Genomic DNA, 12,905 nt, shown 5'->3' on the forward strand with positions numbered 1-12,905 from the left:
GATTGGACCTGATGTTAGTTTCCTCCAGGATCACAATGCCTCTTATTGAGAGACTTGTTGCTCTTGTAGGTTAGTTATAATGAAGTTAACTCTTGTACTCGCTGTGAAATATTTTTACTGTTGATTGTTCTTCTATAGGTACAGTCTTGCACTTTTTGGGGTTCACGTTGTTTTAATTTGTAACTTGTATAACTGCATGCTCTTATGGGTCTTCCCTTTGGCACTTGTTTAGTTTTTCACAATGTATGCTTCATGTTTTGGCTGCTTGCAATGTTTGGGACTACCTCGTTGTTATGATCAGTGACCTATGCTCTTTTGTAAAGCTCTCTCTTGGAAGTCGCTTTGGATGAAAGCGTCTGCTAAATGCATAAATGTAAATGTAAAAACAATATTACAAGTCAAACACAAGCCGCAGTCTTTGCAGGAATCCCAAAAATCTATAAAAAAAATTATACAACTAATAAAAATTATAAAACCTTCTGAGATAAAATTTGTTATATGCTTTGGTGAAAAGATTTTAAGCTGTCTTTTGAAAATGTTTAGCGTGTTTGCTGTGTTCCATAGTTTTGGGGCGTAATTGACAAAGGCTGCATCATCTTGATAAGTATCCTTTTTTATCTCTAATAGGAGCTGGTGAGGCTTCTACAGCAGACCCTGAGGAGCTCCCAGTTTGAACAATATCTAGCAGGCAGCCCTACTGCGGTCTCAACCCCAGGTCAAGATTCAAGCCTAGAACCAGGCCCAGGGGGAGACCAGGAACGAGCCCAGGCCCAGGCTCTCTTCCAGGAGAGAGAGGAGCAGATCAAGGCCCTGTGTGGCCACTTGGAGCGGCTTGGCCTGGAGAAGGAGAGCCTACAGCAAGAGCTGAAGAGCCTGAAAATCAAGGTGGGTGAGATCAATGACCAGCTGGGAATGCTGATGGAGACCATCCAGGCCAAGGATGAAGTCATCATCAAGCTCTCCCAGCAAAGTGGTGAGGGTTGGGACGGATCCCCAGAGGGCAGCTCACCACCCCCTAACAAGGACCAGCAGGAACTACACAACCTCAAGGTAAACACAGCACTACTATCTACACATGAGAGCATACATGCTCTAATACTAAATATAACTAGATGACTTGGCTGAGAGGAAGGAAGTGAATGAACTTTCTTACCTTAGTACTTTCTAAGCTGGTCCTTCAGAAGTCACACATCGAGTTTGGCAAAGGTGGATTTTGAAACCAGACATTCGTTTCATTTAAATCGTAATTATTTTTAGTACTGGGGACTACCTGGGGAGTACTGTAAGGGGCGCCGCCAGGAATTTTGGGCCCCATAAAAAAAAATTGTGCAAACTTTTTTCCCCTATACGGCGCCGCTGAGTATTGTTCATGTATTTTTGTAGGACAGTCTTGAAGGATACAAGTCTCAGAACAAGTTCCTGAACAAAGAGATCCTGGAGCTTACCGTTCTACGCAGGAATGCAGAGAGCAGAGAGAAAGCAATGGAGGCAAAGGTAAAATCGATTATTCTGTGTAGGGATGGGCATAATTAATCGACGATTGATTATCGATCATTAAGAATTTTGTTGATTACATTATTTGTTCATCGATAAAACGTGTTCTGTTGCGTAGTGTGAGTCTTGAAGGAATGCAATGGATTTCGCTATGTGGCAGCAATTAAACATTTTACCAAACAAAGCCAATGTTTGGAAAAAAACGCCACAGGCCTACTCAGTTACCGGCGAGTTTCCATGTATTTCAAAAGTAAACATGAAGAGGTCACGGCGAAGTGTAGCGTGAGACCATTTTGACTGAAAAATTACTTTGTTCACTGCCAACACTGCAAAGCTGAGTATAAATACAACTCCTCCACGACTCAAATGACTTAGGCTACCACTTGAAGAATGTACATCCGACCCTGGTTAGTGGCGGTGCATCCTGCTCTCGGTGTTAGCACGGATGAGCAGAGAAAATTACCCAACGGATCTGCAAGTCCATCGAGATGGATATGCTACCCTTAAGTATCGTTGAGGGCAAAGGTTTTTATGAAGCTTTGTTAATTAGCCGGGAAAAAAACGAGGGTCAGTTGTGTCTGAGCACCGGCTTCTAGCTGTCGGCTCCGCTTCTAGGAGTTACAAAAATAGTTGTTGTTCTTGTAATAGCTACAGATCTCAATGCGGAAACACGCTGTGTTTTTTATATTTTCACTGCATTTTAATATAGCCTATAAATAGTGAATTTTAATATCAAAATGTTAATGATAAATTGAAAATTGATCGTCAATTCTCCCGACGATCGATTAAGACAATTTAATCAAATGCCCATCCCTAATTCTGTGGTGCATGAGGTTTGATTGTTCGTTGGTGTTAAACTGCTACTGATAATAGAAACAGGAACATACTTTTAGAGGAAGTCTCAGCTTTTGTGAGAAACCATGTGTCTACTCATTTGAAAATGCCATCCAAATAAAATATTAGTTGATCAAACAATCATTCCTTTGTGTACTCATGTTTTTGTGCCAGTACACAGTCCTAGAGGCCCAGCTGTGCCAGGTGGAAAGTAAGTACCTGGTTCTGCTCCAGGAGGTGAAGACCCCAGTGTGTTCATCCTCAGAGCAGACTCAGGCCAGCGAGGTAATCTCCAGATTGCTAGAGGACGCCCTGCAAGTTGAGACCGCTGACGTGCAAGAACACACCATCATCAAGCCACATCCCGTCAGGTACTGTATTTTACTGTAACCACTTAATCAGCATTTATAGAGTTAGGAACTATGTTTTCAATTTATATTTTTACATGTACACAAACATGATTTGGTGACTCATTGACCTGAATCTTCTCTGTGTGTCTTCTCTTTTCTGCACAGTGAGTATGACGTGTATGGCTTCAAAACGGTCCCTGAGGAGGAGGATGAGGAGGAGAAGCTGGTGGCCAAAGTGAGGGCCCTGGACCTGCATTCACTCTCCCTGACCGACCAGGAGGTATCTGTGGGGGTGAAGTGGGAGAACTACCTTTCCAGCATCATGAACAGGGAGATGGTGCGCTCCCCAGAGCTCAAGACCCTGATGCGAAACGGCGTGCCTCATGTGCACCGTTCCAAAGTGTGGCGCTGGTGCGTGGCCTTCCATGTCAAGAAATTCCGTGACAGTTTAGCGACAGACTATTATGAAACCCTCCTGCGTGTGGCCCGGGAGAAACCCAACCCAGCCTCCAAACAGATCGAGCTGGACCTGCTGCGAACTCTTCCTAACAACAAGCACTACTCCTCCCCCAGCGCAGATGGCATCCAGAAACTCAGGAACGTTCTGATGGCCTTCTCCTGGAGGAACCCAGACATTGGCTACTGCCAAGGCCTCAACAGGTAGAGGGAGGGCCTTGGTTTTTAAGCATGTGACCTGTTGCCAAATGCTGCACATAAAGTAGAATAAGAGATGACTGGATGAATGTTTATCAACTTTCTTTTCAAAGTTATTGCTCGGGATTAAAAAGGTGACATTATTTTGCTACAGGTGCCTACTGGGAGCTATTTTGTTATGTATCCTCAGCTTTTTAAAATCAGTCTAGATTATGGTGCTAATTATTATGACTCTCTCTTCTCTTGTCAGGCTGGCAGCCATTGCGCTTCTCTATCTAGACCAGGAAGATGCCTTTTGGTGCCTCATAGCCATTGTAGAAGTCTTCATGCCTCGGGACTACTACACCAAGACTCTGCTGGGCTCACAGGTGAACACAACCTTAAATTAAGATTTTTCCTTAAAGTCTGAGTTAAGGTTTCTTTAAAATATAAAGCACCGGTAAGTCTTTTTTTTATGTTTCCTTAAATGTTCCCTTAAGTATTTAAGGTTTTCTCCTTATCTTGGTCTTATACTTATGGATCCCCTTAATGTTTGTTAAAGCATTGCATGAAAGCCCTTAGCAAACAAAGTAAGAAAGAAAACTTAAGGCACCTCTGACTTATTCTTTACCGCAACATGGCTGAGTTTATGGAGATAAATGAACCCATCCCACACCTATAGCACTGTTAGGCTATTGTGCTGCAGTCTAAACATGAAGGCTATTTATGCGTCGGCTTCCGCTGTAAGTAGCTAGACTCACGCCGGTAAATGCAGAGTATAGATCTCATTTTGATCTACACAGTTCGAAGAAGTAGCTCTCACTTAAACGTTACTGTGTAGGCTAGCAACAAGACCTACAAGTAAAGTTGATATCACCAGTTTTATTGGACTTTATTGGATAATTGGTTATCTCTTTTTGGACATAACAGTTGAAGGACTTTAATTGTTGTGTCTATTCCAATATGTAATGATAGTATTCAAGGACACAAATCTGTGTTCTAGAAAGAATGGTCTGGAGTTGCAGAGGTACGATAATATCAGCTTTAATGCAGCAGTTGGAAATCAATAAGTACAGAGCTCTGGGGTTGCCTACGTTTCCCTACCCGCAACAGAGTTTGGGCTGGTTCACGAAGTCCAACTTAACTATCTCTCCCTGCCCCAGCATATATCATACAGTACAGTAAGATAAAAAGATGAAAAGAGGGTTGAGCTTTCTCATGCATCAAGGAGTTGGTCTTGCTGGCGCGTCCCACCTGCTTGGGTGCCGTCTTAGCCCGGTTTCAAGGTTACTTCTGGAATGAAGAGTAAGACACAAATACAGCCTGTACCTGTTAGTGGTAGCTGATTTAAACTGTTGTATTCTTCTTTTTTAGTTAATCCTATTTTTATTGCTTTCCTACAGGTACACCTGCACTTAGAGATTAATGTTGTGTAATTTTAACTTGTTTAACTACATGCTCTTATGGTTTCTTCCCTTTAGCACTATTTTTTGGTTGTTCACAATATGTACTTCTTGTTTTTTGACTACCCGCAATGCTGTGGGGCTATCTTGTTGTTATTATCAGTGACCTATGCACTTTGTGAAGCTCTCTCTTGGAAGTCGCTTTGGATAAAAGCGTCTGCTAAATGAATAAATGTAAATGTAAAATGTTCCCCACACCCTGTGTGAGACACAATGTTTAAGCCTAAGCAAACTTTTAAGTTAATAAGCACAATGCATAATTTGAATAAGCACAATGTATTCTTTACAGTCCATATCATATATATATTTTTTTCTGGAATTGACCACTCCACCAAACTTCTTGAGTAAATATCTGTTGCAATTTCGTCCTACATTCGTTGTTTTTTGTTTGCAGTTATTTGTGGATCAAATGTACTTTTTAATATGTGCTTTCTTTTAACGTAGAAGCACAATTATTTTTTGCCTTCTTCAGTTTTTTTTCGTAAGTCTAGCTAGAGCTAAGCTGGAGCTAACTAGCTCTAGCTTTTGTAAGGTGATGAACCAGCGATACAACTGAGCAAACGCAGTGTCCGTGGAAATGGTTGAATTTTACTGCTGTGAAATCACGTTCAATGTAGTAAATCCCTTAATGTTTCATTTTAGCTAAGGAAACCATTTAAGGGATTCTGTGCAACACCATTAAATTAATCCCTTAGCTAAAGAGAAATTTACCTTTAAGTGTCACTAGTTAAGGAAAAAACTTAAGGGGTTTTGTGCCACCGGCCCCTGGTCTAATTGGGAGACATTTTTGGTTTGCCCCCTGTTGAGCATGCAGGACATGCCTGTTTCTCCTTGTGACAGAGGGTGCTGCTCATGGCTCAGCATGACATAATAATGTATAGCAGTGGTTAGCATTATTGTGTGTGCCTTTGCTCTTCTCAGTAGGTCCATTTTACCAGTTACAAGAATAATGTCCCCATATATCTTCGGTCTACATGGCTTGTTGACTCTTAATCATCTCTGTCCTTGCAGGTTGATCAGCGTGTGTTTAAGGACTTGATGAGTGAGAAGCTGCCCAGACTCCATTCACACTTTGAGCAGTATAAGGTTGACTTCTCCCTCATCACTTTCAACTGGTTCCTGGTAGTGTTTGTGGACAGTGTGGTCAGCGACATCCTCTTCAAGATATGGGATGCCTTCCTCTATGAGGGGCCTAAGGTAACAAAGTTTCATTGTTTTCTAACTGGGTGACTTTGGGACGTAAGACATTCATATGGATAGCCTGATATGGATAGCTTGGAAGGTTGCTGTATATGTGATTTTAACATTTATTCACAATTCCAATCTTACTTAGTTATTCATGCGTCTTTACAACTGTAATACAACAAGTCTTAAACAGTGTCAGTGGTTGTAGAATGTAGGGTGAGGATGCACAAGAGAGGCTCCTATCTATTGTTTGCTATGTTCTTGTTTACCAAGCTTTTCCTCTCAATAAAAAGAAAAATTGTCGAGATTATCTTAAATATGGCCCAAGCAGCGAAGCTGCGAAGTTATCTAATGTATTGGTTAGTTTAATTATTATTATTACAGTGTTTCCTCTATGTTGATTTTCAGGAATAGGGCTGTACAAAAGGCTGTCTATCAGCAGTGATTGTTAAAGTGCATGTCGGAGAATAGCACGGACACGCACTTCACACGGCAGTTGAGATTGCGTGTGTGCGTTCTCTGTGTTTCCTCTAGGATATTTTTTTGCAGGGGGGGCAGGTCTGTCCGAACCCCCCCCCCCCGCCCCCCCAAACAAGTTCTAACCCTATATTTTGGAGCAGGTTAATGTAATAGTCTAATAGCTAATGTAATATTGGACATATTTTCGTCCTATTTCTCCTAAAGCAATAAGTTTAGGCTACTTAGAGACTTTTCACTAATAAAGTATGTTCTAAATGGCATAAATGCTGCCAATTAATAATTGACGTAACAACTTAATGTAATTAAGTTATTATTTGACCAACTAGAGAGCATAAAATTTCTGGGGAAATTGTGAGGGTGTGCTCGCGGCTGCCCCAGCTGCCCATAGTCTCCTATGGTTTACATATTTCAAAAAGCATTTAAGTGTATGACTGCTAGCCTGACGTTGTCATACTCATAATTTTAGTCAGAATATGAGTATGAAAACTCTCCGTTGGGCTGTGACTACGGGGCGTGTTTCAACCGAACTCGTAAAACAAATGCCTCTTCGCTCAATTGGATAGACCTACAACCAATCAGAGCAACGTAATATGTTGTTTGTTGAAAACAAATTCAACCCAAGCGCTCTTTCGTGACGTTGTTGATTACGTTACTGTTGATCATCTGTCCATCATCGTATAAAGCCCGCCCTGGCAATTTCATTGGTCCGTCCCGATTCTGGTTTTCTGTAGTTGTCCCCAATACGAGACCCTCTAGACCCAACTTCCCGAACAAATTTTTTCGTCGGCGGGGGGGAAGTTGGGCTGGCAGCCAGGCTATATGACTGCAGTTCTAACCATTATGTTACCTTGATAATAATTTTGTACAAATTACATGTATCACTCAGATGAAGGAGTGGTGTTACTAGTTGGTTGGAAAAGAAGGAGGCCAAATGTAGCTCATGAAGATGCACTGCCATAGGAAACTTAGAAAGTAAATTGTAATCCGATATACACAACTTGTTGGTTGCCCAACAAGAGGAAGACACGGCATCTGCTTCTTCAACTCCTTAGCACCTGTTGCACCTGGTTATGAGGTTGTAGGCTATGGGACGTCTAATATTGCATTTGTCTAATTATGTGTAGGAGCGTGTTTCTCAGGTGGTAGGACATATTGATTCATAAAAGCATCTAAATGTATCAACGTTTATTAATGGTATGTTAATGTTTTCTGTTATTTTAAAGCAAGCTCAGAGACGTATGCATGTAGAGTTGCTTGCTCTAAAGAGTAGCCTACCGGACACCGTGAGCTGAGCTCGCAATGTAGCCTACGTGACGCCGCTTTTTATGACACACTTCAAAGATGTAAAGATGGTACCATTTAACCCTGAAAGACCCCATGGTTGTAAAATTACAACGGCACTTTTAACGGTCGAATTGCTTTCTTTTACATTTTGGGTGGCTCTTAAAAGAGCCGTTGTTGTGTGTGCTGTGGCTAGCACAGAAGTCATCGGAGACCGTCTTGACATTTCCCAAGAACACATTGTTTCCAACGTGATCGAGGTGGACACCGTCGGGTCGGTACATCCACACAAAACCGTGTCATATTTGGAGGTGTTGAATGCTCACTATCCCACGGTCGGCCAGGAAGCTAGACACCGCTGCGTCGACTCGACGTCTTGCCCTGTTGATACCAGATGCGCTGGCGCTCCTCTGATACCTCCAGACGCAGCGTTCCAGGATATCCGAAAACACCAGCAGAGTGTTTCGGAACATCTCCATGATAGCCCCCAGGTCTCGCTTCATCCGCCTCGTCAGGTCTAGCCCGGTCACTTGGCTGAGGTCGTTTCCCCCGACGTGGAGCACCATTATGTCCGGGCTGGGAAGCATGCCACGCTTCTCACGGAGCTTAGGCACATGGTCTGCCCACCTCATGCCCCTCACCCCTACCTATTCAATATGGCACTCCAGTGCAAGGTCGGGGTACAGTCCGACCTCCTCCACGTGCCGCGCAAGCCAGTAGACCAACGATCCAGACGTGCGGACGACTTTGGTTTTCCATGGTGTGATATGATCCAACATCCAACATATGCCTCTTATATACTAGATGGCTTTCCGCTTCTTCTTTTTCCAGGGGTCCCCAGCTGACAAGGGGCCCCTTGAAAGACTCCATAAAAAATACTATATGATCAATAATAGCTCTAAATATAGCTGCAAGCAGCGATGCGGGTTCTTCCGCAAAATGGCAAAATATTATAAACATGTACACTGTAGAAGATCGAGACTTGGACAATAAGAGAGCAAAACTACTTCATGTTTGGTCAACAACAATAGGCTGAATGGGGATTTGAACTCATGATCATAAGCTTACAAGTCAGTCTCTATCCTCTCTGCTACACACCAACTGTTGAGATTGTATGAATAGAAAGGGCAGAGTATTAGCTTTGGTCAGCTTTGGGACAAAGGTTAGGAATTACAAGTTGAAATTGCATGAAATTGTTTGTGGTACTTCAGAATGATGTCATCCTATTGAACTAAACAGATAGTCAAAATTATGACAGGCCAAAAGATTATGGCTGGATTCCAACCGACGACCTTATTCTTTACAGGTCACCATCCCAGCCCATTGAGCCATTCTCAGTGTTGAATATTTTCATGTTCAGTTACTGTATTAAAAAGTAAGCTGTTTCTCCTGTGGTAAAAGTTGTTAGATTCAGCCAACGTTGAAACCGCTCTAATTCAATCATATTTTGACATACCAAGGTGAAATTCTTTGTGGTACTTCAGAATGATGTCATCCTATTGAACTAAACAGATAATCAAAATGATGACAGGTCAAAAGATTATGGCTGTATTCCAACCTACGACCTTATACTTTACAGGTCACCATCCCAGCCCATTGAGCTATTCTCAGTGTTGAATATTGTCATGTTCAGTTACTGTATTAGAAAGTAAGCTGTTTCTCCTGTGGTAAGCGTTGTTAGATTCAGCCAAAGTTGAAACTGCTTATAAATTTCCTATAAAATGGGACAACAGGATGACTGGGTTGCTGCTGTAAAGAATAACCTACTTATAGTTTTTATAAAAGGTTGTTTGGAGTGCCATAACTTGTCATTGAAGGGAATTTCAAATCATGCCTAGCATCAGTGGGATGTGTCCTGGCTTAGGTTACTGAAATGAATTTGTGCAACAGACAAGGGATCCACTTGAGCAATCAATTTACTTCATTAGAGATAACCATTAGCGTTATCTCTACCATGCGTAGACTACAAGTACATTTAGTCATTTTAGCAGACGCTCTTATCCAGAGCGACTTACAGTAAGTACAGGGATATTCTCCCCGAGGCAAGTAGGATGAAGTGCCTTGCCCAAGGACACAACGTCCTTTGGCACAGGCGGGAATCGAACCAACAACCTTCTGATTAATAGCCCGACTCCCTAATGGCTCAGCCATCTGACCTCCAGTAGCTAGCTACTGTGGTGAACCTGGCTTGTTTTGCAGTGGTTTACACAGTCTCGCTAAACAGACGATTGGAGTGTTGTGATGGGCTCAAATAAACACGCATTGCTATGTTTTACAACTGGAGGATTTATCTGAAGACTAGAAACCGTTTTGTCAGAAAAAAAAAAAAAAAAACTATGCCTCTGATTGGTTTTGAACCTACAACCCTTTGCTTACCAGCACAACATCTCAGCCAATTGAGCCATTCCCAGGCATGGAATATACAAAGTTCAATAACTGCATAATAAAAAAAGCTGTTTCTCCAATGGCGAGCATTGTCAGATTTGGTCCAAGTTCAAACAGCTTTAATTAAGTCATATTTTGACATATCAAGCTAAAACTTTGCATGATACTTCAGAGGCATGTCACCTTAAAGCCTAGTAGGTTTGAACCATCCTTCAAAAATGCATTTGATTTAGTGACACAAACAATTTGACGCAATGTGGACATTTACATAAATACACCCCTTTCAGCCATTTTGTACTTGATTCAATTGCCTTAAGTAACATTTTGAAATACATCAATGATACATATCTGTACCAAATTTCAAGTCAATAAGACCTTTGGTTCAAGAGCAGAGGAATTTAGAATGTTTCCAAAATTATCACTGTACAGGAAAATCCATCATGGCGGACCTTATGGGTTTTTGAGGCTTTTTTGTTCCTCATGAAAAATGAGGCATGCACACCAAGTTTCAGAAGAATTAGAGCAATAAGGTGGAAATGCCATTACTTTGAAAATTGGACTTTTGGGCGTGGCCTGTGGCGCCCCCTATGGTCCGATGTGGCCCATATTTGGTGTGGGGGTACCCACTTGGATGTAGTATCAATGTGCCAAATTAGAAAATGTATGACAAGGGACTTTTTGAGATATTGGGGCGCAAGGAGAAGAAAAATAAGAATAAGAATACCAACAACAACAATAGGTTCCCTCCTACCGGAGGAACCTAATAAGAATAAGAATACCAACAATAACAATAGGTTCCCTCCTACCGGAGGAACCTAATAATACCAACAATTACAATAGGTTCCCTCCTACCGGAGGAACCCTAATAATAATACAAATAGATTAAAAGTCATAACTTTCCCCAAAAGAATCAACAAAGGAACAGAGCGTTTGTTCTATTTGTGTCAAAGCTTCCCCTCTCACCCGATTTCTACTGTGGACTATTCCATCGATTGCAGCTACTGCGCAGCAAAGCACGTCATATCAGTTGGTTTAAAATGAGACCGTAAAAGAGTGAAGTGAATCAAAAAAACAATTTGCTAAATGAAACGCAACTCCTCGAACGGAGCACCAAGGATAAAGACAAAAGAGGAGAGTAAACAAGTAGTTGCCAAACTGAAACTACAGAAGGAAACGTAATCTTCTCTCCACTGGTATGATGCGGCAGCTAGCACAAGTGCTGCTCAGTGAAGTTTGGCTAGCAACAGCAGCTAGGCTAGCTTGCTCGTAGCACAATTTCCCAGGGTCAGCTTCTCCATGCAGGGCTCTAGACTGAGAGCCAATTATGATCACTTCCAGTAAACCTTTTTTGAATTTCCCCCTAAATAAATGTCAAACCTATTTACGTTTTTGCGGGCATATTTTGCAGATAGTACCGTCTGAAATACTGCAGGTGATCAATGTTACAATAGCTTGTTTCGAAGGGGGTTCTTAATGAATGAATGAGTAGGCTAAATGCTTGAAAATATCACTAGAAGGGAAAAACTTAAGGTGTCATAGAGGTTAGGACCGTTTTACACCGGATTGCGAATTTCTTCGTTTGATCCAACTTTTCAACTGAGGCTGCTATAACTTATCAATATTCTCTTGCAGGGGAAATAAAAAGACAACCGTTTCATTCCACACATCATTTTTTGTATTTTGAATTGTAAATGAGCAGCAACAAATGTATGCTTTAAAATCTATGCAATCTTCATAAATAGTAAATACGCATTTTTATATAAAATATACAGAAATATCAGTTGTAAAAATTACAGTTAATAAACGGACTAATCAGCAACCGACGCTTGCCAGCACACCCTACAATTTCCCCAGAAATTGTACCTTCTCTAGTTATTATTATTGGGTGTGCTTTGCCTTCGGCGAGGGCACAACCATTGTTATCTCACATATATATTAATATTATTTCTCATTTTGCCCCCCTAAAACTTTGTCAATATTTTGACTACACTCTCACAATGCCCTACACCAGCGTCGACGCCCGGTTTCATTAAAAATGGATTGGAAGCCGACCCTCCACGCCGCTCCGCTCCGCTGTAGTGGACACGCACGGTTAGGGTTGTCAGGTCTGTGTGACAAAACCAGCCTAATGGCCAATCAAAACCAGCCCAATATCAGAACTCAAAATATGCCCCTGCCAAACCATATACACTGCTTTTAAAGTCCAACAGCATTGCTTTCATTGCCAAATCTATTGTAATATCTACAAAGTAACACCAAATGTTTAGTATGCCAGCATTAAAAACTGTTTCAGGAGATTTTTTTTAGGAGACTGAGGGCATTAGGCACCTGTGCACACGCACAGTGCGTGTGTGCATGTGTGCGTGCCCCATGTCCATGTGTGTATGTGCTGATCTGGAGTCAGTTTGGTAGGATTTGGGCATAAATAAACTATTTAATTTAAAATATAAATGTTTATTTAAAGATATTAGTGTAATTTGCATGCAAAATAGGTCTACCCAAACCAGCGGACAAAAAAATCAACCCGCGGCAACACTTCAAAAGTAGCCCAATTCCGAGGGGGAAAACCGCGGATCTGGCAACACTGGTTCACACTGCAGCGTTTTTTACCGCTCCCACAGTGCACCACGCTCGGGGGCGTGTCAGACAGATTAATTCAGAGCTGTAGTTCTCTTAAATCATTGTTGTAGTTCGTATAATGTCATGGCAAATGTGCAGACAAATACAACTTTTACACACATTAAGCAAAAATCCAATATGTTTTCTAGATCTGACATGATCGTATCTACAGCACACAATA

At 41.6% G+C, this 12,905-nt stretch overlaps 1 protein-coding gene across 2 annotated transcripts in view; it reads left to right on the top strand.

Annotated features, from left to right (window-relative positions):
* The window catches only part of tbc1d2b (TBC1 domain family, member 2B), a 69,502-nt gene that overhangs the window by 40,303 nt on the left and 16,294 nt on the right, over positions 1-12,905 (top strand). For both annotated transcript variants that reach the window (XM_047033902.1, XM_047033903.1), the window contains exons 6-11: positions 628-1,050; positions 1,384-1,494; positions 2,503-2,699; positions 2,844-3,338; positions 3,583-3,700; positions 5,786-5,971. In XM_047033902.1, the coding sequence (XP_046889858.1) occupies positions 628-1,050; positions 1,384-1,494; positions 2,503-2,699; positions 2,844-3,338; positions 3,583-3,700; positions 5,786-5,971 (1,530 nt within the window). The remainder of the gene's footprint in view (positions 1-627; positions 1,051-1,383; positions 1,495-2,502; positions 2,700-2,843; positions 3,339-3,582; positions 3,701-5,785; positions 5,972-12,905) is intronic.

Source organism: Hypomesus transpacificus, chromosome 14 (assembly GCF_021917145.1).
Source record: "Hypomesus transpacificus isolate Combined female chromosome 14, fHypTra1, whole genome shotgun sequence".
In the NCBI taxonomy this organism is placed as follows: Eukaryota; Metazoa; Chordata; class Actinopteri; order Osmeriformes; family Osmeridae; genus Hypomesus; species Hypomesus transpacificus.